Consider the following 25,714-nt stretch of genomic DNA (forward strand, 5'->3'; position numbering starts at 1 on the left):
GATGTTGTATGCTATACAACAGGCCTGATGGAGAAAACAGGATGTTTTAGACAGGTTGTATTTTACATAAAACTTTGTGTATTTTCTGGATCAAGTTTGAGCTAAGCACGTAACCTTTTCACAGTTTTACATCAGTTGGTTGATTGTCAGTACCTTTGTGCTCTCTGTCCCAGGTGCATACACAGGGCTGAGCTTGGAACAATGAGCTGACTTTCCCTTTTTTCTCCTGTTCAGAGGTAGTTGAATCCAGCTCTGCCTGGGTTGAATCGGTGCAACAAGGCCTGTCAAGCAGCCTGACAAACTCATTCTTGGCTAGCGGCGCTTGTTCCTGTCTGATGAAAATGTTACGCTGCTCTCTCATTCTCTGCCTCGGCCCTCTATTCCCGGAACACAGCTCTGAGTGGGTGGTTATTCTGTCATCATTTTGTGGACGTGAGCGAGCACACGCACGCACAAATACTCAGACACTGTCCATCCCGAGTTATTTTATTTTATTTTTTTCCTCAGCCGGTGTATTACTAGTACTGCTGCAGGGCTAAAAGCTTTGCAGAAAACATAACTCATAGCTGGTATTTATTTATTTTTACTTTGATAAAACATCTCAATTAAAGGCTAAGGTTGACCCTGAGAGTGGCACACACCTTAATCCATCCATCCGTGCACGCATGTTGTTTTCAGAGTGGAAATTGTGCGTCTAGGTCAATATAACGTCAATATGAAAGCTGTCAGAGGTTGTAGACATTCTGACACAGCGCCTCTGCAATCTCCAGACAAGAATGGAGATTTAAACATTGTTGATGCATTAAATGTACCCCCCCGGCCAGGATAACAAATTGTTCTTCAGCAGTTATTTTCCTCTGTCCCCTATCCGCTTCATTCAGCGGCCGGAGGGAAAGCGAAGGGTCATTTCCTGACAAGAAGCGGTGATTTCTGTGATAGAACCAGAAGTGTTGAAATGCAGTTTGATTAAATGGATTCCAGCGGTCTAAGGGTCCAGTCGCAGACAAAGCCCGGTTGGCAAGTTGTACAGACAGGTGTAGTGCCATTTTAAAAAGCTGGTGAAGAAAAGGCAGAGGGGAAAGAAAAGGGGGCAGATAGGAGGGCCGTCTGGAGAATAGGGGTTCAGTCAGATGGTGTTGAAAAGAGCCTCCACCTGAACGCACCGCTGCATCCTAATAACTCCTCCGCTTCGAAAGGGAAAAAAAAAAAAACTCAACACCTCATGCTCTGTCTTTCCCTTCTTTCCTCTTTATCCGAGCAGCTGTGAAGGGCACACACCTGGCTGCCATCCATCTGGCTGTGTGTGTGTGCGTGTATTGATGTGAGTCTATTTAAAGAGGTCTTGTGGTGGGGTTTCTGGGGTTGATTGCTCTCACTGCCAGTATTGTTCATGTGGATTTGGCTGCCATGGCAATAAGTACACATGTACAGTACAATCTGACCAATCACAGCAGTTACAGTGCTGCTCTCAAGCTACCTGTGGAGCGGGCTGTTGATCAGGCAGTCTTCATTTCCTATGTGCCGTACATAAACACTTTCAATGCCTCAAATGCTCTTAATAAACCATTTTAATTCTCAGTCTAGAAGAAGGAAGCTTTCCTCTGTGGACTGAGATCACATCTTTAGCACATTTACTTAGTTATGTTGGCTATTGCTCAAGAACCTGTGGTAGGCATCAAAACGGAAAGTATTTTAACATGTTTTTCAATCTTTTGCCAGTTTTTTTTTTTTTAGTATTCAACAAAAGCATGAAACTGCCAGTTCTTTGATGCCTCTGGTGTTTTTTCTACACCATTAGATTTCTCTTACACCTCTGTTCCCTGTTTGTTTGCCTGCAAGAGGAAGGTAAAATGCACAAAAGCTCCTCCTTTGTTAGACAGCAAAGGAAAAGTAAGTGAAGCGGTTGTTTGATGGACTATTTTCCAGCTGAATTGATTGTGCTAGGGTGTTAGACACTCAACAGTACTCTCTCACACCTTCCTGGCAGCTGAAATGAACCATTTTTTGTACACCACGCATGAGGAGTATTGCAGCCCTGCAACAACAACAACAAAAAAAAAACGCCTTGTATTTTCAACAATGGGACGCCCTGCATGGATGGCACAAGGAAAGAAGGATCGGGTCCTTAACACGTGTGACAAATTATTTTTCAAAGCGCTGTTGTTCAAAGGAAGCCACTGTTGTTTGAGCGTCAAATTGCTACCTGGCGTTTTCAAAGTTCTCCGCTGCTCCTACACTGAGCTCATGATAGTAGAAAGGAATTAGCAGCACTCAGCTAGACAGTACGGCCAATTGACGATGACAGCCCTCAGATATGTGACATGCTTGCCATCCATTCGCTTTCTTCTCCTGTTCCCCTCATCTTACACCTCTTTATCTTGTCTCCCGCCTGCTTTCCATTTTCTTGTCATTCACCATCCTTGTTGAAATTTCTCTTCTCCTATTCTCTGTTATCCTTTCTCTTGTCTTTTCTGGGCTCAACAAAAAAAAGTTTGCCAAGTTTTGCACAAAAGTTTCATCTTCAAAGACTTACTTTTGAGGTTAATTAGTGCTTTAACACTGCCAGATTCATTGGTAATGCTTTCACTCTTTGTTGTTGAGGTCTCTCACTGAGACATGTCTCTCTCTTTCTTAAATATCAGCCAGAGGAAGACGACATTGTGTTAACAGCTGATGGCACACAAGAGTTCATGACCTTTGAGGTCCCCCTGAATGACTCTGGCTCAGCAGGCTTGGGGGTCAGCGTCAAAGGTAACCGCTCCAAGGAGAACCACGCTGACTTGGGAATCTTTGTGAAATCCATCATCCACGGAGGTGCCGCTAGCAAGGTAAGCAGCGACAACTACCATCAACCTTTGCTTTGGTGGATTTAATATATGTTTTTGTTGTAACTCTTGAACCTGCAGGTAAGTGTAAAGATGAGCTTTAGAATTACCCCTGTTCAGTATTTATTACGCCAGATGTAACTTTTCCACAATCCTGTTCATCTGCACAGGATGGGCGTCTACGTGTCAATGACCAACTCATTGCTGTCAATGGGGAGTCGCTGCTTGAGAAGACCAACCAGGAAGCCATGGAAACGCTGCGCAAATCCATGTCGGTAGAGGGAAACAAACGAGGGATGATCCAGCTCATCGTGGCTCGGCGGGTGGCCAAACACAACAAGGTAACCTTACAGTCAGGGAGGAGTCACACCGATGAGTGTGAGGGACTAATTGGCACCACAAAGAGACACATTTAATTGTTCTGCCTTTGTTAATCATTATTAGTCGTATTCTTATCATGATTCATCATCTTTAAGATGGATGCTTCCTCCATATGTTTGTGCATATGGCATAAAGTGAATGATAGCTACATCTCACCTGCACAGAATGAAAAAATGTATGTGATTTTTCTCTACCTTGCCACTGGCCCTAATCTATCCCCATGGGAACTTTGAGATAGCTTGAGAAGGACCTTTATGAAGCGGCCACACCACCATGCAAATCTTCAAACAGTCCCATTTCCTGTGAGAGATTTGCGATACCGCCTCATATTTCCCCTCCTCTCTCGGTATGATTTTCTTTGCCCATGGTGGGCCTTGATATGATATCTAAGAAGCACTTCACTGAGTTATGATTGACAGCCGCGCTGAATAACACTGTAGGATAGGCAGATAAAAGAATATGTATTATAGCTTGGTGGATATTTGTCATAAGGCAACAGTCAAGGCTATTGAAAATGCTGGGATTTCAACTTGAAATGTCCATTGTGATACTGAACTTATTCCAGCATGTCTTCTTTTTAAGGAAAAGCAGACATATTGTCATAAAAAAAAAGTAAATGAATGCAGAAATCGAATGCACAGTGAGGCTGCGTTTCAGGATTTTTGTGCATTCACCCTCTTGTGCACGTTCAGTCGCCCTGCAGCCAGAGGTTGTAGATCAGGTTTGATTAGTGTTGCTGTGACTCTAATTGGAGCCTGTGTCCTGTGGCTGTGTGTCAGTTTGGAGTACCACGCTGAGCCCCCTCCCTTTCTCCTTTCCCTGCCCTTCACCCTCCTTGCTAACCCTCATCCTGCAAGCTTTCTCTCCTCTCCCCACAGATGCCTAACATGCACTTGTTTTTCTTCTAGTTTTGATGTTAGTTTCCTCTCCACCTCAGCTTGCTGTGCTCTATAAGTAGTACACAGCCAGTGACAGAGAAATGCGGTTGTAGCCTTAAAACGCAGAGCTGTGCTTGTGTGATCTACACCTTACTCTGTTCTCTCTGCCTCTCTCCTCCTCCTCCTCCTCCTCCTCCTCCTCCTCCTCCTCCCCATCTTTCTTTCTTCCCATCTCCTGACTTATGGAGAGGACAGACGTCCCTCCTGGGAAAGCTGAGCCCCAAGGTTCAGTGAGTTCTATCACTTTGGTCCAGTCACTCTCCTGTCCTCTTTAATCCCTCACCAGCAGGCAGGCAGGTAGACACTGAGCAGGCAGTTAAGCTCACACTCTTCACAAACAGTAAAAATACACTTTTTTAGTATTATTACAGTCACAATATAGGCAGAAAAATAAGGAATGACATTGTACATAAAGATTTATTGCATCTCTGATCAAGTTAGAGAGATGTTTCTTTGTTTCTTTATATCTTGATATTTATTTCTGCATTAGTTGCTATGAAACAGGATGTTGACAATGTTACAGAGTGTTAAACAAAATGAGGAAATGTTATAGTGCATTTTAGATTCCATCCATCAAAGTCGCATTGCAGGAAGTCCTACAGTGCTGCGTTTGAGGATGTGCTTCGAACAGACGCCATAACGTCTTCACAGGGTATTCTGAAATATAGAGGAGATTAGAAATTATAAGAAGTTAAGGTCAGTTGAAAAGCAGAAGTTAAATGTCGACACAGGCTCCCGGCTGCCATATCCCTCCCATCCCAACTCGCTCTCCTCCTCCTCCTCCTCCTCCTCCTCCTCCTCCTCCTCTTCCTCCTCCTCCTCCCCTGCTCTGCTGTATTGGCCGGGCAGATACATGTGGGGGAGCCTGCACCAGTTTGCCACTGTCACCCAGCCGAATGGGAGTGAACACTGGAGGCCACCATTGAAATGAATCAGATCCATCACTGTCTGCAGGGGAGAGGAGCCGAGCAGCACAACCTAATGCATCAGAGGGGTGAGGTGGTGGGAGGGCGCTGGTGGTGGTGGTGGGGGATCCGATGGGTGCAGCATATCCAGGCCACCCCACTCCATGAAAATTGCATTGATTTCATCATCACTTCTCTTAGTCCTCTGGGCTCAAGTAAGATAATCTTTGGTGGAGCAGCAGAGCAATCTTTCCTGCTGGTTAAGGCTGTCTTGCTTTGGTCTTGCCTATGTAGTATAAGTGAAAATGTAGCCATATAGCAAACCATAATAGAAATGCACTATGTGACACAGGACAGAATAGCCTCTTCACAGGCACACACGCATGCACAAAAACACCCCTCACTGTTATTGCTCAAGGTCTTCCAGTAGCCCATTTGCTTTCAGCAGGACTTGGGGCTTAATCCATCCAAATAGGTCCTCTCACCGACAAACACAAGTGTTGCAGTAGGTGGGTTCATACTGCTGATGGCCCATGATTAAGCCCATGCCATTAGAGTGGTGGTGATGAGTGGCCTCTGCCTTGGGTTACAATGAGCATTTTTATCAACCTTGGTATACTAAAAAAAAAACTTAAGCATGTATTAACTCTAACAAAGCCATGTGCTGGATTGAATGGGGCTGTTTTTAATGTAGCACAAACCCAGAAGGTCTAGACAAGTGTCCACATTTTACTGCCCTTTAAGTACCAAGCCTAATTTAGTTAAGAAGACTCATTCAGCCAGTGAGTGTCTCAACAACACAGTAAATAATAATCAGCATAATCAAAATTATAAAAATGTGTCTTACATTCTGTTTAATAGAGCAAAGAAACATTTCCTGGGGTCTCTTCATGCAGAGTTTAATCAGGGCTTTGTGTAGGTCAGTCAAAAACCTTTACTTTGCTCTCATGGAGGTAGTTCTTCACTACAACACACTTATTCTTCATGTTGGTGTCTGGTTGGAACAGAAAACGACGTCCAAGACCCAGTTTTTCTGCTTTCAGTTTACTTTTAAGATATTTAGATAGTCTTCTTTTTTCATGATTTATTCCACCATGCATTATACTGCCACCACCGTGTTTGACAATAGGAATGATGTTCTTGGGGTTGTTAGGGGAAGGCAGAATAACTGCATTGTGTATATGCACAAATACACCCTTTCTAATCACACACTGCGCTCCAGAAAATTCATTCTTCCACTGTCTTGGCTCCACAGATAGCCCTTGTTTGAAAAAGTACCATTCTGCCCCAGATAGTCAAGCGATGTGATTGGTCGCTGCCAATTTGTTTGAAGCATTGTAATTGCATCTCTGCTTCACAGACGTTATAATTTCTCCCTCTATTTCTGATTTCTATTAATATATTGTCACATGTGTTTAAGCAATTAAATCTTGGAAAGTCGTTTCAATTCCATTAGTTTTTTTTTTTTATGTGGCCTCACTCACTGGATGTCTCCTCCGTCTGAGTTTGCAGTGCAGACGGGAGTCCTCCAAGAGTTTTCTAGATTGGACAAAGATGCATTGATAAAAAAACAAATCCTGCCAAACATGGTGTGCCCCCAGCTCTGTATACAATATAATAACAAATTATTACAAGTTATAAAAAATAAATAAATGCACTGGTTGGTTTCTTCTAAACTGTGGCTACCAATGACCATTCAGAGACAAAGAAGTCTGCTTATCAACTCACTACAAATACAAAACTAAAATTGCAGCTAATCTGTGGAGATTGAAGGTTCAAATGTGACAATAAAATAATCTGTTTATGAATATAAACCATGCAGCAACCTTTATCCCCTTCATACCCCAGTGGTAGATGTTTGTTACTGAGATATTTATCACACAGACGTCTAAAAGGCAGACAGCCTGACGATAAGTGTGCTTGTGGCTGGGTTTCGTTTCTCCGATTTGAAATTCACCACGCGTCGTACGATCACGCCTCTCTGTGCATTTGTGAAGTTATTTATGACAAAGATATCCTGCAGACATTGACTATTTTTGACAGACTGGCTGTCTTGTTGTTTTCTTTTTGTTTTCCTTTCTTGACAGCCCTACCGCAACTTGCCAATAGAAGCAGCGCATAAATCTGAGAAACAAAAACACACTTTCACCTCAAATCTCTCTCCTCCTTCCCGTCTGCTCAGGGAAACACTTTGCACATTCTGCTCATCTGCAGATTGAGTGGAATTTCACAGTGAACTATTTTTACATTGTGGTGCTCCGCTATAGAGTTCTCATGATAATTCATGAGACGGAGCTTCTGCCTCAGGACGGCAGTACTATCATTGGAGTCCTTTGCTTCGGCAGTGATCCCCTCCTCATTTGTTTGATTCCATTTATTGAAATAAAGACATTTCTAACTTTCACTTTCTTTTTGTGCTTGGCTCAGCAGAGCTTTCTGTCCAGATCGCCTAAAGACATAAATGTAAACGTTTTATATATAAAACATTCCAAGTCATTTGACCACTAGAAATGCTTTCCAGTCCAGCAATCCCAATTATGTAAATACCATGTGGGGCAGGAAACCACTGCGAGGCGGCCCAGTGCATTCAGTCACCTGAGAGCCGTTTTCTCATTTTCTTAAGCCACTGACATGGCACCGCATTTATAGAAATGTACATCGTGCCTGCTGCTCCTCAACAAATGAAGCATTACAAGTGCCAGCATTTGCTCCACACATGACAGCTAATCAACATCAGTGCTTTAAGTGGAAGGCATGTGACAGCCTTACAGCAGCATGATTGTATAATGATGACAGAGCGACATGAAGTGCATGGTGGGGGTTAACACACGTAATACAGACGAGATACACAGTTCTCTTGTAAATTAGTGGCACAGTTATTTTTATTTTATTTTATTGACAATATAACCTTTATTTTGTTGAATAAATAAAGCAAATGGAAACAGCCTCTAAACATGGAGCTGACACAGCAAAGCAAATCTGTGTGTAGTGACTCCTGATAAGACATACACACACATACACTCCAAATCACAAACTCACTCACTCACCATTCAGTTTGGTAACCTCATCATTGCATTTTTAATTAAGCTGAATAACTAATACGTGCAATATATGATGCTACATGCTAATGTAGTGACAATCGGTTGTACTCGACTGTTCATGATGCATTGAAGGATACATTGAATCTACAACAACCTTCTCTGCTATTTTCTGGGTTGCCATGGTGATGAATCATGCCCTGACTTGAAGTTTTGCATGTAACCACAGGGGGGTGCACACTGGTTGTTTCATTTGCTTCAAACATTCAACCATCTGAAGATGACAGGCAGGACTTGTCAACATATATATATATATATATATATATATATATATATATGTTTACTATATATGTATTGTATTATATATATATTGTACCCTCATCTCTGAAGTTGATTTGTGTCCCTTTGTTCCTATCTACCATTTTCACTACCTACATCCTCAGTCTGGGCCTTCTCACAGAGGTTGTTAAACCTTAAACTTTAGGATAATATCAGCAGTCTTTCATTTGACCATACAATTACTTCTATCCTTATCTCATCATAAAGCTATGATAGAAAACAGCACTCTGACTACTTCTGTCCCTGCAGAAATAACCTCTTTTTATTGTTAGCTTTGGCTGTTTGCTTTGTAATAGTGACTGACTGCGCATTTTAGTTTGTTTTACTCTTCTAATTTACATAAAACTACACTTTTGGGGATTATAAGGGAACATGGCAAGGTAATGGACAGGGCAAGCTGAAGCAGTGTTTTATTATTGATGAAAAGAGGCAGGGTGTACAAGGGGGAGATCACGCAGCAGAGACCTCATTCCATGCCTTCTTGCATCATAAAGACTTGCAGTCATAGTCATTTAGTTAACTCTGTGAGAAGAGTAGATATAACAGCTTATTCTGTATATGAAAGAGCACCACAGTAGTGTCTTCAGCATGCCAATAGCCCTGTTTGTAATCCATTCCAACAGTGCTGCTGTTAGTCACTAAGGGAAGGTTTATGCAAAGAGACAAGGAGGAAGGAAGTGGCTGCCCCTAACAAAAGATGCTCAGATGAGAGAAAGGCTGATCGATAGAGCCTTGAGAGAGCTATCAATCAGAGCCCCGGCCTAGTAAATTATGGTTATATTAGTATTGAGCTGACCACTGCTGGGGGAGACCTTAAAACATTGAGAAGCTGGCTCACAGCGGATGCAGGAGAAAAGGGAGGGAAATTTGTGTTGACCCCCCACCTCCCCGTAACTTAATATGGACTGATTGAAGTCCAGTTAGATCAGGACATGCAGGAACTACAGCTCCTTTGTTGTCATAGCAAATGTGAGTGATTCATGGAAGGAGGATAAAAAGGAAGGGGGGGGGGGATAGAGCAATGCACTCTGGGAAATGCAGTTTGCAAAGAGGCAGTGACTAAATTGAGGAAAGTAGATCGCAGAGCAGCAGAAATGCAATTCCAGCGCTGCCGGGCCCTCATTCCCAGCTGGCTCTCTAAGGACTAACTCATTTAGGAGCGGCAGGGGAAACTCAATAGGACCAATTGAGAGAATAATATATTGAATCTAGTGGCTGAGTGGGCTGCTTGGGCGCGGCGAAGGGCTGTGGAGGTGAAGTGTGTGCTTTAGTTTTTGAAATCCAGCGTGTTGTTAAGCAACATGCACATGCAGCAACATATACAACATTTACTACACAGAGTAGTGTTCAGTTCTGTGATACTCCCTCACTGTCCTTGAACTTGACTATTGTGAGCAGTTCACATAGAGTGTTTGCAGCTAGGAGTGGTTGAGGTAAGTAAACAGAGGACTGTAGGCGAAAGACGACACAAAAAATATGACTGCTTGCACTCACTCCTACAGTCATGTGTCTTTGGAATGTGTCGGGGAGTTAAAGTATCCAGACAAACCCCCTTTTTTGTTCTTCTTGAAGTGTTTTTGTGCCCTAATTGATTGGCAGTGTGGTGCTGTATCGGTGCTGATCTTTAGTCCACTAGTGAAGCACATCATGACTGCTAGCTTAGGTTTTATTCAGTTACAAACAAGCTGCTTGTATTGCATCAGAAAAATGTGCTTTTCTCAGATTCTTCTTCAAAGTCTTGCAGAAGAAACAGTAGTTTATTTTGTCAGTAGATGATTTCCCTGTGAGAATGTTGTGTGTGTGTGTGTGTGTTTATTTAGAGACACACCAGAGATACAACATTTAAACCTGACCAGCAGTTCTTCCCACATATCCTGCTGCTGTGCCGAGGCCCTGTCTGTGTCAGGTTCAGGTGAAATCGAAGTTTTGCTAAGAACTCCTAAAAGACCTGGGAGCCCCACTTTGGGAGGCTCTGGCATTAGGTGAGGCTCTAGGTGGATGTGAGAAGCTAATGAAAATGTGGTATCTGGCCAGCAAGAGAGTGGAGCTGTGCCTGCGGCAGGATGCAGCAGCTTAGGGATTGTAATTACAGCAATATGGTGGAAGTTGACTGGATTAGGGCCACAGCAACAGGCTGAGACCAGGATAGAAGGCCAGGAAATGGCCACGGACTAGACATTATTAGCTTTAGTTGACGGCTTAAGACCGTGCCTTTCAACACACCGCTTCCTCATCCTTAGTGAGCACTCAAGGTCGGGAAGATGCTGATGCACAGGCATTTGTGCATGAGTCTGCACTGAGCACAAATGAATATAAACACACACACCGATACAGTTTGTTGTGTGCTCTCACATAGACTAATAAAAGCATCACCTTGAACACACAGGCACACACACACAGGGATGTTTTGTGAGTCCAATGGGAGCTGAGCGGCAGCTGATCTTGACTGGGCTCAGTGTAAGTCACAGAGCTCTGCCCTCTCCCTCAGTCAACAGGATAATCCACTCTGAAAATGACTAGATTAAGACAGATTAATCACATGATGAGGTGATGAGAACTGGTGCTAAGAAAGGACTGAAATCTCACCAAAAAACGACTTAAAGGAACAAGTCCACATTTGGACAAATAAGCCTCTTGATCAGCTTCTGTTGTTGGTGGATTAAATTGGCAGCTGTTTGCACACTGCGATGCCACGAAGCGGTGTATTTGTCCTTGATCTTTTACTGACGATTTCTGGTTAGCAATGTTTTTTTTGTCTCATTGATATTCTGCCCGATTCATCATCACCTAAAAAAAATATTTCTCATACATGTTGACGATCGAATTCGGTGGTGACAACACAGCGTGCATATTTTACACGAAAATGTCACAGGTTGTCATTTAAACTTGCACCAGTAGGTAAACATTCATCTGTCAGTAAACAGAGTGAGGCTGTGATAAAGCATTAGCATGCACAGAAGCAGACTTAATTAATACTGAATACACAACGATTAAATTGCTGCAGCATCTCTTTGCCAAAGAAAGACTGTGCATACTTTCAAATAACCCTGTTTCATCCTCAGAGACTGACATAGTTCTAAGATCTATTCCACTTGACACCTTCTATACTTAGTTTTCATATCTTTTTCCCTTTTCGCCTGCTCCCCTCTATCCACACGTTACTACCCCTCCCCTCTTACCCGGAAGTTTCCATCTTACTTCTTTTCAGCTCATGACAATCCTCTGCTAGATCTGAGACAGATTACAAAGTGCAGAACGCGGCTGAATAAAGGAGAGAAAAGCAAGTAAAATAAATCTTCATTTCGACAATTTGAACCTTATTGAGTCTGAATCATCCAGGGACATGCTTTTTATTAAAAGGCAGGCAGTGGCCGTGGCTATGATTGTAATTGCATTGACCCCCCCCCTCCATACCGCCCCACCTCCTGTTTCACGCACACAGCTTCTCTCTCTCCCTTCCTCGCTCTTATCACCACGCTGTCCCGATAAAGTCTTGTGCTTTCAACCTCATTAAACCTCTCATTTATATTAAACAGCTGATAAGTCGCTCTACCCTGGTATGCAGCTCCCAGGATGCACAACTCCCACAAGGAGGCGACTTGGCAGCACCCATGGTGCACAACTCCCACATCCCCACAAATCTCTCTTATTTCTTGTAATTTCTCACATTTGTTTACTGAAAACTCCCCTCTACCTCCTCTCCATCCTGCTCCCCTGTCGCCTTGCTGCTGTTTTTTTTTTTTTTTTTTTTCTCTTTAACTCCCCTGTCTCTTGGCCAGGAGCCAGCACAGTGTTGTGAGACATCAATATTAGCCAGACCCTCCTGGTTTAAAGCATCCTTGAGGTACAGAGTTGAACTTTGCTGGACTGTTTTGCTGGGAGGGAGCTATCTGTAATAGGTCCTGTACAGGGAGTTCTACTCCAGTGCATTCCCCCGGCTGCCCACAGGCTGGTTTGAAGTATTGTGGGAAATAAGGCCAAGCCCAAGTTCTGTTCTCAAAGTCGTTACACGTGGATATTTTTCCTCTCTAGTTCCAGGCTCTTCCTTTGGTAGCTCCATTGTGAGTATCCTAAAATACCACATTTGACAGGCTGTTGGCTGGACACACTTTTTTGGGCCCAGCGGTCCCAGACATAAAGACTAACCACTAGCCATGCCCCGGTCCCCCCCTCGTCAAGACTGACACATGCACTGAGTGTACAGTGGGCTCAATAACCAGCAGTGCGGCACATTGACCACATGGCAAATGTCACTGGTCCATTTACTGAGGCTCATTGTTGGAGACAGCTGTGTATTGGCCTATGGGAAATCCATGAAGCTTTATCCAGCTCAGACTGCAGGAACCGTTTCACACTGCTGAACCAGAAAATACCGACGTGAGCTGAGATGGATCCTGAAGGCCTGTTTCCATGTTTCTGGAGTATTGATGGCATCACATTAGGAAACATACACACATCTCTTCTGTGTGAATATGATTGTGGGAGCACTGTTTGGTGGCCTGTTTATATTGTACATACTGCACCAGTTACTATTCACTAAAATAGATCTATAAATGAAACAATTTTTTGTTTTATGTTTTTTTCCCTCATTGTTGTTCTTTAGTGTCGGTATGTTAGGATGCTAAACTACATAGCATAAATTTGAGCATGTTAACATGTTAGCTGTGCTCTTAGCATTACAAATATTAAGGTAAAAATATTATACACATACAAAATCCTGGTGATTGACTCATGTAAAAAATATATGAATATTATTATTATGTTAATACCAATGCAAGACAGAATGTTTCCTCTTTTTGCCTTAAAGTGCACATATGTAAACACCATCTTCTTCCTTATCCGTGTAGGAAGACCCTGGCAGTCCTGTGTTGCTGGACCATCCTGTTAACATTCTTCTGGATAACCATGAGCGCCGGGTCTCCCACTCTATGTATGAAACCACTGAAAGCCTGGACAGCCTCTCCACACCACGAGCCAACATGATTGGGCGTATTGGTGAGTTTATTATATCATTATGTTTTGTTTTCTCATTCTCCCTTTCAGGACCTCTGCACCTCCTTTTCCATCTCCATCTGCCTTCATTCACCTTGATTGGAAGTGCGGTTGACCTGCTGACCTCACATGCACATTGAATATATTTTCCCCTACGAATTGGTGTCGTCTCTAATCTGACATTCCAAGATCAATTTTAACATTAGCCCCAGCTACTCGCTCCCTCCATGTTCAAAGCCACACCCCCCCCCCCCCCCCCCAATCACACTCCATGTACGCTATTCCACATTTCTAACCTCCCAGGGATTAACGTCAGCACTAATCCTCCCCACCTTCACTCCACCAGCGACTGGTTTCACTTGGGTCAATTCCCATTTTACCCGCTTGACAGCAGGCTAAGATCTTGGTTTCTCAGGTGTATTAGAATTGGCAATTCAATCCACGAGTAGTCGCCACTGTCATCTCAACATTGACGGACCTTTCACATATGCATACACAGAGATGCTGAAGGTGAGTGGAGGGGGAGGCATGTTTGTGCAGAGTGATGTAGCGCAGTCAAACGTGTCCCCTCTCACAGCAGGTTGATATGCAGCTGTGTGACTCCATCCTGCCCCTCTCTTCTTGCTACCTCCTCACATGAGATCCCTTCAGCCTTTCTTGTCTTTCACCTCTCACCCCAGCATCCTTCCACTTCCCCTGCGCGCACTGCAAAGTGAATTTGTAATCTATCAATGAGCTACAGTTTCTCCCTTTCTGCCCTTCTCCCATCCGTTCTCCTGTTTCTTCTCTATAACCTCCCCGCCATCTCCCCCAAGAGCGGTGCCACTCTGCCACTGATCATAGAAGATCAGAGACCGTGTCAGAGGCATCTGATGGTTAATTAAGCCTCCAGATCAATAGGGCTTGCCCCTGACACTTTCTCTCCCTCTTCCCTTTCTGTCTCCTTCTCTATTTTTTCCCTGAATCAAATGTTCTCAAATTGGTTGGGTTTTCCTCTCAGTTAGGCTTATTTATTCCACTAGCTTTTCCAGTCCAGGCTTTTCAGAATGCTGCTCTGATCATAAGCAGCAGCAACTGTGGGATGGAAACTTCAAGGGCACCCAGCATCATGTCATCCTGCAGAGTAGGAGTCAAATGAACCAAGTGGAAAACTTTTACAGGCTGGGTAGGCGGGGTGAGTGCTGAAGCAGTGCGTTATCACAAACCGAAGCTCTGCGGAGCCTCTGATCTTTGACTCCGCCGCTAGAAAGTGTCATCTCTTTTCCTTGTATGTCTTCAGGCTGTCTCTGAGTCATGCCCTCATTAACCTGTGCCTACCTCTGTGTGACAGGTCTTCATCTTTTAAACTGACACAATGCTGCTATTTAAATTTCTGATACAGTGTTCAGTTCCTCAATGCAACACAACAGTGCCGCGCCGACGTGAAGCATCACCTGAAGCAGCTCGCAGAGTTGTTTCAGTTTCTGATTGTAATGCTTCTCTCTGATTAAAAACTGACGGTATGAGACACAAATAATTTTTTCTGATATTATCTTTAACCTGCTGAAAATCCCCTCACCTTCTCAGACAAACACTGTAGACACACCAAATCTGCTCTTTTGCAGATTTAGTGCACATCTGTTGTTCAGATCCTTGTCTTCGAACCTAAAAAAAAACAGAAAATTGTATTTCTTTGAGATCTTTTGACTATTTGGGAAACATATATTGTTTCTGGTGACATGTCTGAGGTGTACACCTTTAACCCCCTCTACCACTGTAGTACAGGACAAAGCAGGCTATGAAAAGTGATGGATTGATGTCTTGATTGGGACCTTATTTTATAGGTATTGTGTTTTGTTGCTGCTCTGTTTGTTTTGTGCATGTGGCATTGACCCGATGGCTGCATTCAAATTGACAGACCTACAATAACCTTGGTCAACAGTCCAAGTGTTTACTGACACTTTGTACAAATTACTATTTATCTCCTACACTCCTACTCTTATTTCCTTTTGTGAAACTATTGAACTACAATATTTCGGTTAAAGTAATATGATGTGAATATATAACATGCTATATTTTCTCCTGTTTATCCGTGTGGATGTCTGCAGGCTAGACAGAGAAAAGGTGTTTCCACTCCATCTCCTCCTATATGTTACTTCGGACGGGCAGACATATTGGCTGACGTGTGAGATGTGACAGTTGTGGTTAGAGGACAGATGCTGAGATCGGCTCAGCAAGGTCAGGAAGCTCTCAGTCACCAGGGCTTGACTGACAGCTTGATGTGGAGTGTATCTAGGCCTGCTAAATAACTGAATCATGAAGGCCAGACGTGTAAAGTTTGGGATACGGGGTAGCACACACACACACACACAAATGCACAACCTCAACATCAGGTTGTACACACCGATGTGAGCTGTGCATTCTTCTTCTTCAGCGCCATTACTGACAAAACTCTGAGGCATTTTATCTCTTAAAAGAAAACAGAGGAACTCTCTAACCAAATCAGCCGCTCTCCTCCGCCGCTTGACTCCATTATACTGCCTGTGCTGCTATAAATGAAGCGAGACACAGAGGTAAATGGGATGGAATGGTTTTTGCTGCTCAAGAATTAAGATCTGACAATGATTGTGAGTTATTGCAGATGGCAGCAAGTCAATACGGTGAAATTATAAACTCCATATTTCTGCCAAGCCGTGATTGGTATTCTTCTTATGTTGTCTATCTCCTGTATGGACGCCTTATCTCAGCTTACCCACTTATTGATCCGAAACTCAACTGTCCTGTCTGCTCCCACCACTCTCACTCTTCTGTTATAGGTCCTGCTTCTCTGTGGGAGATTGGTACAATTGGAACAAATTATAGGAATTATAATTACCATGGCAACAGCAAAGAAATGACACAGGAGACAGGTGCCATTTAGGTGGCACAGTGTCTTAATATTGATTGTGAGGACACTTTAGTGGTATTTTGGGCTGTCATTTAGAACTATCTGCTCAGTCTGTAATTCAGTGAATCAATAGGTGGAGGTAATCCCATTCTCTGCTTGCTTCAGTAGGCCATGCACTGCTGTGATATTGTCAGCTTCACATGTGCACACTCCATGCATTGTAGCATCATGGCTAGAGGCTGCGAAGCAGATGGTGAAAATACAATATGCTCCACTTGACTCAAATTAAACCAGATCTTGACACTTTTTTTATTATTTTTTTTCCCATCACAAACAAAAAAGAAAAGAAAAACACACAGAGTGAATCTTCTGCACTGTGACAGCAACAGCTAGAGCTGGGGGGACGCAAAGGTCGTTAGACTCACACTCGTCTTCACTTTCTGTTCTGTCTAATTGAAAAGTGCCACTGGGTGCAGGGTCCACATGCTGGGGTGAAAATTGAGGCCTGTGGATCAGCGCTTTCAGTGCATGTGGTGCTTTGACTCAGTCAGAATGCACACCCTCTACAGGACTGGCACATGAAGGGTGGCACAGGGGAGGCTGGCAAGCAGACTCGTGCTGTTGTCACACAGGAAAGTATGTGTTCTCAGGATGGAGTGTGTGCAGTGCAAAATCCTGCAGACACACACTGACCTAAATTCAAAAACACTTAGGTAAAGGATGCAGTAGTACTAGAGTACATCCTGAGACACTACCCCCTGGATGACCCCGGACATTTCAGTCGCTTGTAATGTCATTAAGTATAACTCTTATATATAGTCTACCATAGACTTGACCCTACCCTACGTTCCAGCTTTCACACCTTATGTCTAAACATAAATTTTTATAAGAGTGATATTCATCCCATTAGGTTTGCACTTATATGATGTGTTGGGTATGCAGTATAGTGATTGTATTATCTGCCTCTGCTGCATTGGCGGTTGACATGTTCGACTTCATGGATCAGGCTCGTGGTTTATCTACAGCATGCTTTAAACTATCATTGCTGCTGCTTGTGTGAAAAGGTTGGAGTGGTTTGAAATGATATTCCCTGAAATGGCATTTAAAGGCTAAATAACAGGCTTGGATGAGGTAGTGGTGCATCTTTCAGCACTATTGATGGGTTGACCTCTGGAAAAGAAAAAAACCTTTTAGCCTCATCATGGTAATTCAAAGCAGAGCGGTGGTTACTTTAGTTTGATGAAGATCATCTCTGCCCCAAGTGATGACTTCCGTATATCACACAGGGATATTTTTGCATGATGCTGTCAGCACTGCAGTTTGTAGTAACAATAGTCGGTCTGTGGCCACAGAGATCTTCTAGCTGGAGACAGGTTGCGGAGTGCTCTGATCCTGCGTCCATGGGAATCACAGATTCATTCCATATGTCTCTATTTGGTACCCCTGGCAGCTGAGACATCCACATTCACATTCCACAAGGAAGTAAGGCTCTGTCATACACCCAATCTACTAAATGTCCAAATCAATTGCATTGACGAGGGAATCCCTGGTGGAACATGGTGGAGCGCTGTTTAAAAAAAGAAATGGCACTGGCCTCCCTTGGTGTGCATAAAGGCTTCAGTTTCCATTGCTGTGTACTTAGGGTGATTACCTGCCACAATTCCAGTATGGGTCTGATTGCCGTGGCAGCGCGGATCAACTAATGATCTCTCCTCTAGTTAGATCAATAGGCCAAAGTGTCACCGAAGGACAGAGTACAAGGGTGGGGAAAGAAAGGGTGTGATGGACAGAGATGAAGAAAATCGTGGAGGGAAAAGAAGATAGAGTGTGGCTATTAGTGTGACCTCTCACCTTACAGCTCAATGTTTCAACGGGCAACGCTTGGTCAGAGGGCAGAAAAAAGAGGAGGGTGGAGCTGTGTGATCTGTTCGGACGGATGCAGCCAGGTGGCCTCTCATGCCAGAGAGCTCATCTGTCTCTGTCTTCACTCTCTGCCAGGGGGAGGAGGAACAACACCGCTTTAATATCTTGGAGTAGCTTGGCCAGAGGGCTGTGCATGCTCCAGTACAGTCACAGAAACATGCGACTTCCACTATAATCTTTGTACCATTTGAGAAAAAGCTGTGACAAGGTTCTCTGTAAATCTTGCACAACTGTGATTATGTTATACAAAATTATGCCATAGTATTATTTACAGAGAGGGGCTGTAAAAACATCAGAAATGTATTGATTTAAAACATAAACTGAAACAAATGTATTTTTCTGGTTTTTAGTCTGATGGAAATATGTTGTCGATGTCCACGGTTACAATATAATTTAACGTCCACATATCAAAATTAATGACCAGCATAATCACTCTGACTTTAAGAGCCTTCAGCTGTTAACTGTGATCCTCTTAAGCCTTCACATTACAACGTTATTGCTGCATGGCACGGCCCACCCAGCTACTTGTGTGCACCGCTGAGTGCTGGTGTGGTGTGACTCATGAAAAGCTATCTTTATTACAGCGTCACGAAGGCCACACTGACACCACCGTGTTGGTGAGCATGAATCACAACAAACACCCAAAAGCCCTGTTGTGAACCAAGCAGCCTTCTGTGAGCCATTAATCATAATTCGAGTAATATTTGTCCCTGGTGTGACATCACAAGCATTCTGACACATGTGTGTAACTGCTGTTTTTTTTGTCGTGACAGTTTAGTTTTTTTTTTCTATCTTACTTTTACTCTACGAACTAAAAGACAAGCAGCTATACGGCTATAAGGCTCCAGTGTTTTCCAGGTTTGACAAGGTCATCACAGCGTTTGATTTTCACAGATAGCTGTTCTGGGGTTTTGTGAAAACAGTCATTTCATTTAGGTTCAGATGCTATTGGTTATTTTTGAGGTAATAGTTAGTAAAAACTCAACAACAAAAAGCTTAGCTGACCCTCCCTCAGCAAAATGATGTAGAAAACACTCAGTGAAGCCTATATGCACTCATCACTTGCATTCAGAATTAGTCCGTCATAATAAAGAGCAGCGACTATCAGCAGCTCAAACACACACTGTTTGTTGTTCAGGCCGGCAATAGGAAGTGAAACGTCTCAGCTGGTTCTGTCACCTGTCCTTGTCCCTCTCATCAGCTGCCGTGAGGAGCTAGTAAAACACATCGCTGTGGAAGCAGTGATAGAGCAGCTCAGCAAAAGCTATTCAAAGGATAACCTGGGTTGATATGGGCCAATCTTTTCAGGTCACAATGATCAATATGGATAGAAATACTTGCGAATTTGAGGGATTGAACAGTTTGAGTTTAAAAAACTAAACATTTGCAGTATTACAAGGGACGAGGTTCAATATGAATATACATGCGTGAAGTTTCCAGTATAAAGCTCAGCATATTTGGAACCACAGTTTGCCTAAATAAGGAAACTATTTGTAAATAATAATGTGTTTGTTAGCTAGCCGAGGGGTGTACACAACGTGTTTCAAACATTTGCCTCGATCCAGATACTAAAGCAGACTTGTGTCCTACACGTTGGTTAAACTGCCTATAGAGCTGTTCTTCCTCTCTCTATAGTGCACAAATAAATAGTCGAAAGTGTGCTAGCAAGCTTGGACCTGTTTCAGGTTTTATTTGCAGTTGCTTCAAATTCAATTTTTTAGCTCTAACACAGTGATACAGGTCTTGACCCCGGTGACCTCCAGAGCTGCTTAGGGGTAATTTGTCCATTAAAACCGTGTCTCTTTCTGTGTACTAATGCCAGATCAACAAAATAACTTAGCTAATATCATTAGCCTGCCTCCATTCTGTCTGCAGTAGCTCCCTGCACATCTTCAAATAAAAGTGCTTCAGTGTGTGATCTCTTCTCCCGCCTGACCGGCGTCCAGTTCGAAACTGTCACAACAAACACATTTGTGAAGTTGCAGTGCATCCAACCGGAGTGTTGCTGTTGTGTTGTTGTGATGCATCCATAGCACAATTAGCCACAACAGCAGCACCAAATTGTGGAACATTGTTTTGTTGCCAGAATTAAGAAATGCGAACTACATTTTCTACACCTAATATCTTTACTAACCTACATTTCACCTCCCACAACATTTATGAGTGGGACTTCTCCTCGAAGGAGAGTCTACTTTCTTCTGTCTTCTGTGTTAGACTCACATCTGTCTCTGTAGGAATCCTATGCACACTGCTGTCAGACAACAATCTGTGCCTGTCAGTGGCAGAAACAAGCACTTTCCATGGACTGTGTGCAGAAGCATTCCCACTTAAATAATGTCATTCATCCCCTGTTCTTTGAACAATGCCTGGACCACCTCTTAACTTGTAGTTAACCCTGCTCCAGTCACCTTTAGTCTCGCCTTACTCATTTTCCCAATTGGCTTCACAGTCATGTTCAGTCGACGTTCAATATGCTACAGGAAGTATCAGTGGTGGGAGGGCCGTGAGTTCCCTCCCCGCTTATTACGCTGACAGCTGCAGAACAGCAAGTGCTGCAGTTTCTCTAATTATATTCACCTTTCAAAGCATCAGCGCTGCCCCTGCCATACCTGTCCAAGAGCCATTTATTGTATGTATCCTTTAGCTACTTAGCAAAGTATGACTGTAACAACTCCTCATCTGCAGTGCTGACCACTTCAAGTCAAGAGGTCCTGACTGGAAATGATTCACCAAGCTGGCAGACTTTCTAATTAAAACAGTGTCCTCTAACAGAAGTGGTCCGCTGACACAGGAAAATGTACGGTGATAATTAGTAATGGATTGTCTCTGTGAATGCCATGTCCACGTGTTGTGTAGCTGAACACACAAAGTTTTTTTTTGTTTAGTTTTTTAAGGCAGAACTTGCCGTGCATGTCAGCTCCGGTTTGCTACTGTAGTGAAAGTCTCTTTGCTGCTGATGCAACAGAAAGGAAACTCTTTGTAACAACGAAAGCAACGTAAAGGCGGGTATAAGAAAAGCCTCCATGGACACACAACCGCAGGGCATCTTTTATTGACACAGCTAAACTGACTATAAAGCAGATACTGACAACAAAGAGGGGAAGTGTTGAAAGGTGAAAGTGTTTGCGGAGTGACTTAGAGGAGTTAGAGTACTTAAGCTCTGAGGTCAAACCTGAGCTTTTATTTAGAACATACCCAACACAAATTCAAAACATTATTACAAGGTAATCTAAACAGCACATTTGGTTCCACATGCTAACATAACATAAGATTACTTGACTAATATATCTCTGAGATTTCATGTTTGATTGATTCCATGGGTTTGGAACCAAAGGTGCAGCTTGCTAGCAGTCAAAACAGGCAGCAGCTTGGCACCCCAGGTTTGCACAAGTGTTGTCAATTTTGTAAATTTCTGTAGGTTGCTGATGGTCCCACTGTAAATTCATCACTCCAAGCCATAACCCACCCCTGTGTGAGGGGTTATAGCTATAATCATCCTCTAGTCTTTCACTCAGGAGGCTGGGGTTCGCGTCCCGAACCCCCTGAGAGGGGGGTTATTCATTCAGCAAATGTCACTTCCGCTTTGTTTTCATGCTAATAAAGCTATGTGACTCCTGTCTTCTATGTGACTGATAGGTCTAGTTTAGTCTAACTGACTTCCTGGAGTTCATCACTGCCATTACTGCAGTCCTGCTGACTTACAGTACAGAGTGAATTCAATTACCTGTCAAGCTGCCCGAGTGAGGAATGGCCTTCATTTTACCTGTACAGTGTTGGCAGCCATGTTAACCGGTTTATATGTGCAATCCAAAGACAAACGGATGAGGCTTTCAAAAGAACCAATTAACAGTGTGCAAGCGCGTGTTCAAGCTTGTGGGAAAAGTTTTTCGTGTCACAGTAAGAATGTACTTGAACTGGATTTGTGAAGCTGTTGACCTTAGGCTGAATTGGATTTACATTTTATCCCAATGCAATAATTACATTGTATGTATTCACTGTGACACCCCTGTTTCAGGTTTGTGGTATAGAACATGATATGCACACAGGGTAATAAATCTTTTTTTTTTCTCACATGGCACTGATAAGACCCCTGATGTATATGAAAATACACCTTTTTCCACTGAGCATAAGGAGCTGTATGAGCCCACCGTCTGGTTCCTGCCCCCCCTCACACAGCTGCGTTGTTTGGTTTCTTTATTTTTTTCTTATTTTATTTTATTGTTCTTGTGCAATACCTACACTAAGCTGTGCTGTGTTGATTGGTGCTCAGATTTACTTACATAATTGTGCATTTATCATTGGTCAGGCCCCAGTGAAATGAAATAGCTCTCAGGTTCACGCTGGGTTCCTGCCAGAGTAAATATTGTTGTCTGCTGTTAGTGATTGCACACAATTGTTTCTACGCTATTAAATTTGTAAAATGGCTCTGCGATAATGGAAACAAAAACAAAGTCCATAGGAAGTCCAGAAGTTCTGAAAACATTTGTGTGTAATGGTAAGCAGGTGTGTGACTGGATCCGGACCCCGTCACTTGTTCTCGGCCTAGCTCGGATGATTTTCTGCTTCTTTAAGCCCCGAACTGATCAATTTTCAGTGAGTGAAGCTCCCACCTCCGTATTGTAATGCCACTTCTCATGCCGTTTAACAACTCTCCGGCTGCCCTTGGTGCTGAGTGCCAGCACATTCCCCATTGACTTTGACTCCTGAGAAGCAGCAAAGGAGCGATTCAAAGAAGCCCTCAGCGGGGAGGGTCAGGCAGGACTGAATACAGATAAGGGGAGCTCTTCTGCTTCTTCTCGTTTTTGTCCTTGGAGAAGAGTGAAGGAGAAAGCTCCTCAGCTATACAACTTTTGTCTGGGACATTAAGAGACTCACATTATGGGAGACATTAGATCATTTTTGGTTGTCTTCATGATTACTCAGCCTCTCATGGACGTCATATGCCTGCTGCCATTTGGCAGATGTTATCTTGTCTTAACTCCGTATGCATTCAGCATTGCAAAATTGTCCCTGATAAGCGCTGTTATGTGTTTTTTGAAAAATAGTTGTGTCCTTCAGGCATAATAGGGAAATTTCACTGCAGTCACATAGTTCAGCCGGGCTTGGCTTGATGTGTAGACAGACGTGTCTGTGGAGAGAAGTCACTTTCATAATGGGCACATGCTTTTGTTAACGCTGGTGATGAATTTTTAACTAAGTACTTGCTGAATGAAAGGAGCAAATGTTGGTTTGAAAACATGTCAAATACAAGGTCCTCTTTAAGGTGGCACTCTTTAATCTATTTAACTACTTAACATGAATGAGACCTTGCTCAAACACATTTTCTGCTGTTTGCAATAAAAATATTTGATTTCACTCCTTGTCCAAGAACATGTTGAAAGCTGCTTCATTCTAATAAAAAACGTAATTCGTTGTTAACATTCCTAATGTCAGTTGTATTTTTTTTAAAATACCACCTTGGTGGGGAAATATGGCAAAAGTTGTATTAAATAGAATAGATTTAATTCAGATTAGTGTCAGATTATATGTAACCACAGCTCCTCGATGTGACTATGACCCAGGTGCCCTCCATTATATCTGAAATGTAAAAATTAGGGATATCCCGATCAAATCACGTGATCGAAAATCAGGCCCGTTTACGTGGTTTCAGAGTCAATCGAATCGGACATATGTGTATTAGGGCTATCAATGGTAACACGTTTCTGTGGATTAATCCATCGTGCTGTGCTGGCTGGCTCTCTGGCTTGTAGTGTAAGGGTGTGATTGTTGTTTCTGGTGCGAGAGGTCCAGGGTTCGAGACTGGGATGAGGCAGTTGCTTTGTGAAAGTTACCAGTTTGGAGAGAAGTATTTAGAATCTGCAGCAATGTGTTCCGGGCACATTGTTAAAAAAGGGGGCGGTTGATGTGGTCACACACACACTCACACTGAGTTTTGCCCCACGAAGGCGCAGGACATCACAGCAAGATAGCACAAATGAGCGCCAAGAGTGACCTGCCATTCGCCTTTGTGGAGATTTCTAAAAGTATCGGATCGGGACTCTGTATCGGCAAATACTCAAAATCAATTGATGCAGACTCGGAGGCAGAAAAATACCTGATCCCTAATTTACACTGAAATGTGATGATAGCTAAACCCAAAGTCAATGGACTCCTTCCCTATTTAGACATGCAGTCAGGTGTTACAGCATAGACTGTACATAAAGATAGACAACATGACAGCTCTCCAGAAGTGAGGCCAAAACATCTGGATTGTTGGATTCTCTACTGTGCAGACTGTGGTTCCTTAGTGGTAGCGACTATAAGCAAGATATTTTCACTAACACACATCTTTAAACTCTCTCCTTCTTCTCTTATAGGTAACTACCATCTCTCTCCGACCGTGAACATGCCCCAGGATGACATCGTGATGATCGAAGACGATAGGCCGCCTCTGCTTCCTGCTCACCTCTCTGACCAATCGTCCTCCAGTTCCCACGATGACATGGGCTTTGTGGGAGAAAGCCAGCTTCCCTGGATTCATGATCTGCCTGGTCAGAATGAATGGTAGGCAGCAGCTTGTTCTTACTTTGCGGTCGGGTTGGCTGAATTATTTATAACTTGATGGACTTTAGACAGCCCCTGTGTGGGTGAAAGCAGGACAGTGTTTATATGAGCTGTAGGTTAGTGAGTGTGTTTGTTTGAATGTGCAGCTTGATTTTCTGCCACTGAGGGGAGATGGTGTCAAAAAACAGCACATCGGATGTCTTGATTGGCCATCCTGCAAAAAGTAATTTTACAGCAGCATGAATGCATTTTCAGCTTTTTTCCTGAGTATAAATCAGATCAGTAAACCAGGCTGCCAGCTTTAAACCAGGAAATAACATTTTCATGTCATGCACTGACTTTGCTGTGGGACACTAATAACATTTAGCAATGTTTGGAATGCTAAAATGTAAGAACTTTTCTGGGTTGTGTAACACCACGTGTATGTGTGTGGACATGGCAAAGTGTGTGTGTGTTAAATAATGGACCAGCAGCAGTAGTCAGTGAGTGAGTAAAAGACTGTCAGGGACAGCTCTCCAACCCCAAACACCCGTGGGATTTCAGCGCCCCACTCTGTTTGCAGCGCACGGCCCCGACTGCAGCACCCTCATAATAAAATGAAGCCAGAGCTCATCAACCTTGTCAGAGGACTTAGTTTCTGTAGGGACTTGGCCGGTTAAGCAAAGGAAGACCTTCACGGTAGTAGGGTTAAAAAAAAGAAAAGAATGAAATTTCACCACTCCACCATGACAATCTCGTGTGAGAAAAAAAATTTGCATTACAGCTTTCAAATGCTACATTTCCACTGAAGCTTGCACTTGACATTTCCTGAATAATTGCTGTGTTTAGGTACCGGAAATTTATAGACAAGACGTCCAATTATGTCCTCTCTCTCCTCTATTTATTGTCGTGGTTTATGAATCCGAGTTTGTTATATTCATTTTGTCACTGGCTGGTTTAGGTCAAATGTATGCATGCAGCATGA

The 25,714-nt window shown here is 43.2% G+C and overlaps 1 protein-coding gene across 3 annotated transcripts in view; it reads left to right on the forward strand.

Annotated features, from left to right (window-relative positions):
* pard3aa (par-3 family cell polarity regulator alpha, a) overlaps positions 1-25,714 on the forward strand; it is a 296,902-nt gene that overhangs the window by 160,987 nt on the left and 110,201 nt on the right. For all 3 annotated transcript variants that reach the window (XM_028433418.1, XM_028433420.1, XM_028433417.1), the window contains exons 13-16: positions 2,643-2,828; positions 2,996-3,166; positions 13,274-13,421; positions 24,564-24,750. In XM_028433418.1, the coding sequence (XP_028289219.1) occupies positions 2,643-2,828; positions 2,996-3,166; positions 13,274-13,421; positions 24,564-24,750 (692 nt within the window). The remainder of the gene's footprint in view (positions 1-2,642; positions 2,829-2,995; positions 3,167-13,273; positions 13,422-24,563; positions 24,751-25,714) is intronic.

Source organism: Parambassis ranga, chromosome 20, assembly GCF_900634625.1.
Source record: "Parambassis ranga chromosome 20, fParRan2.1, whole genome shotgun sequence".
NCBI classification, from domain to species: Eukaryota; Metazoa; Chordata; class Actinopteri; family Ambassidae; genus Parambassis; species Parambassis ranga.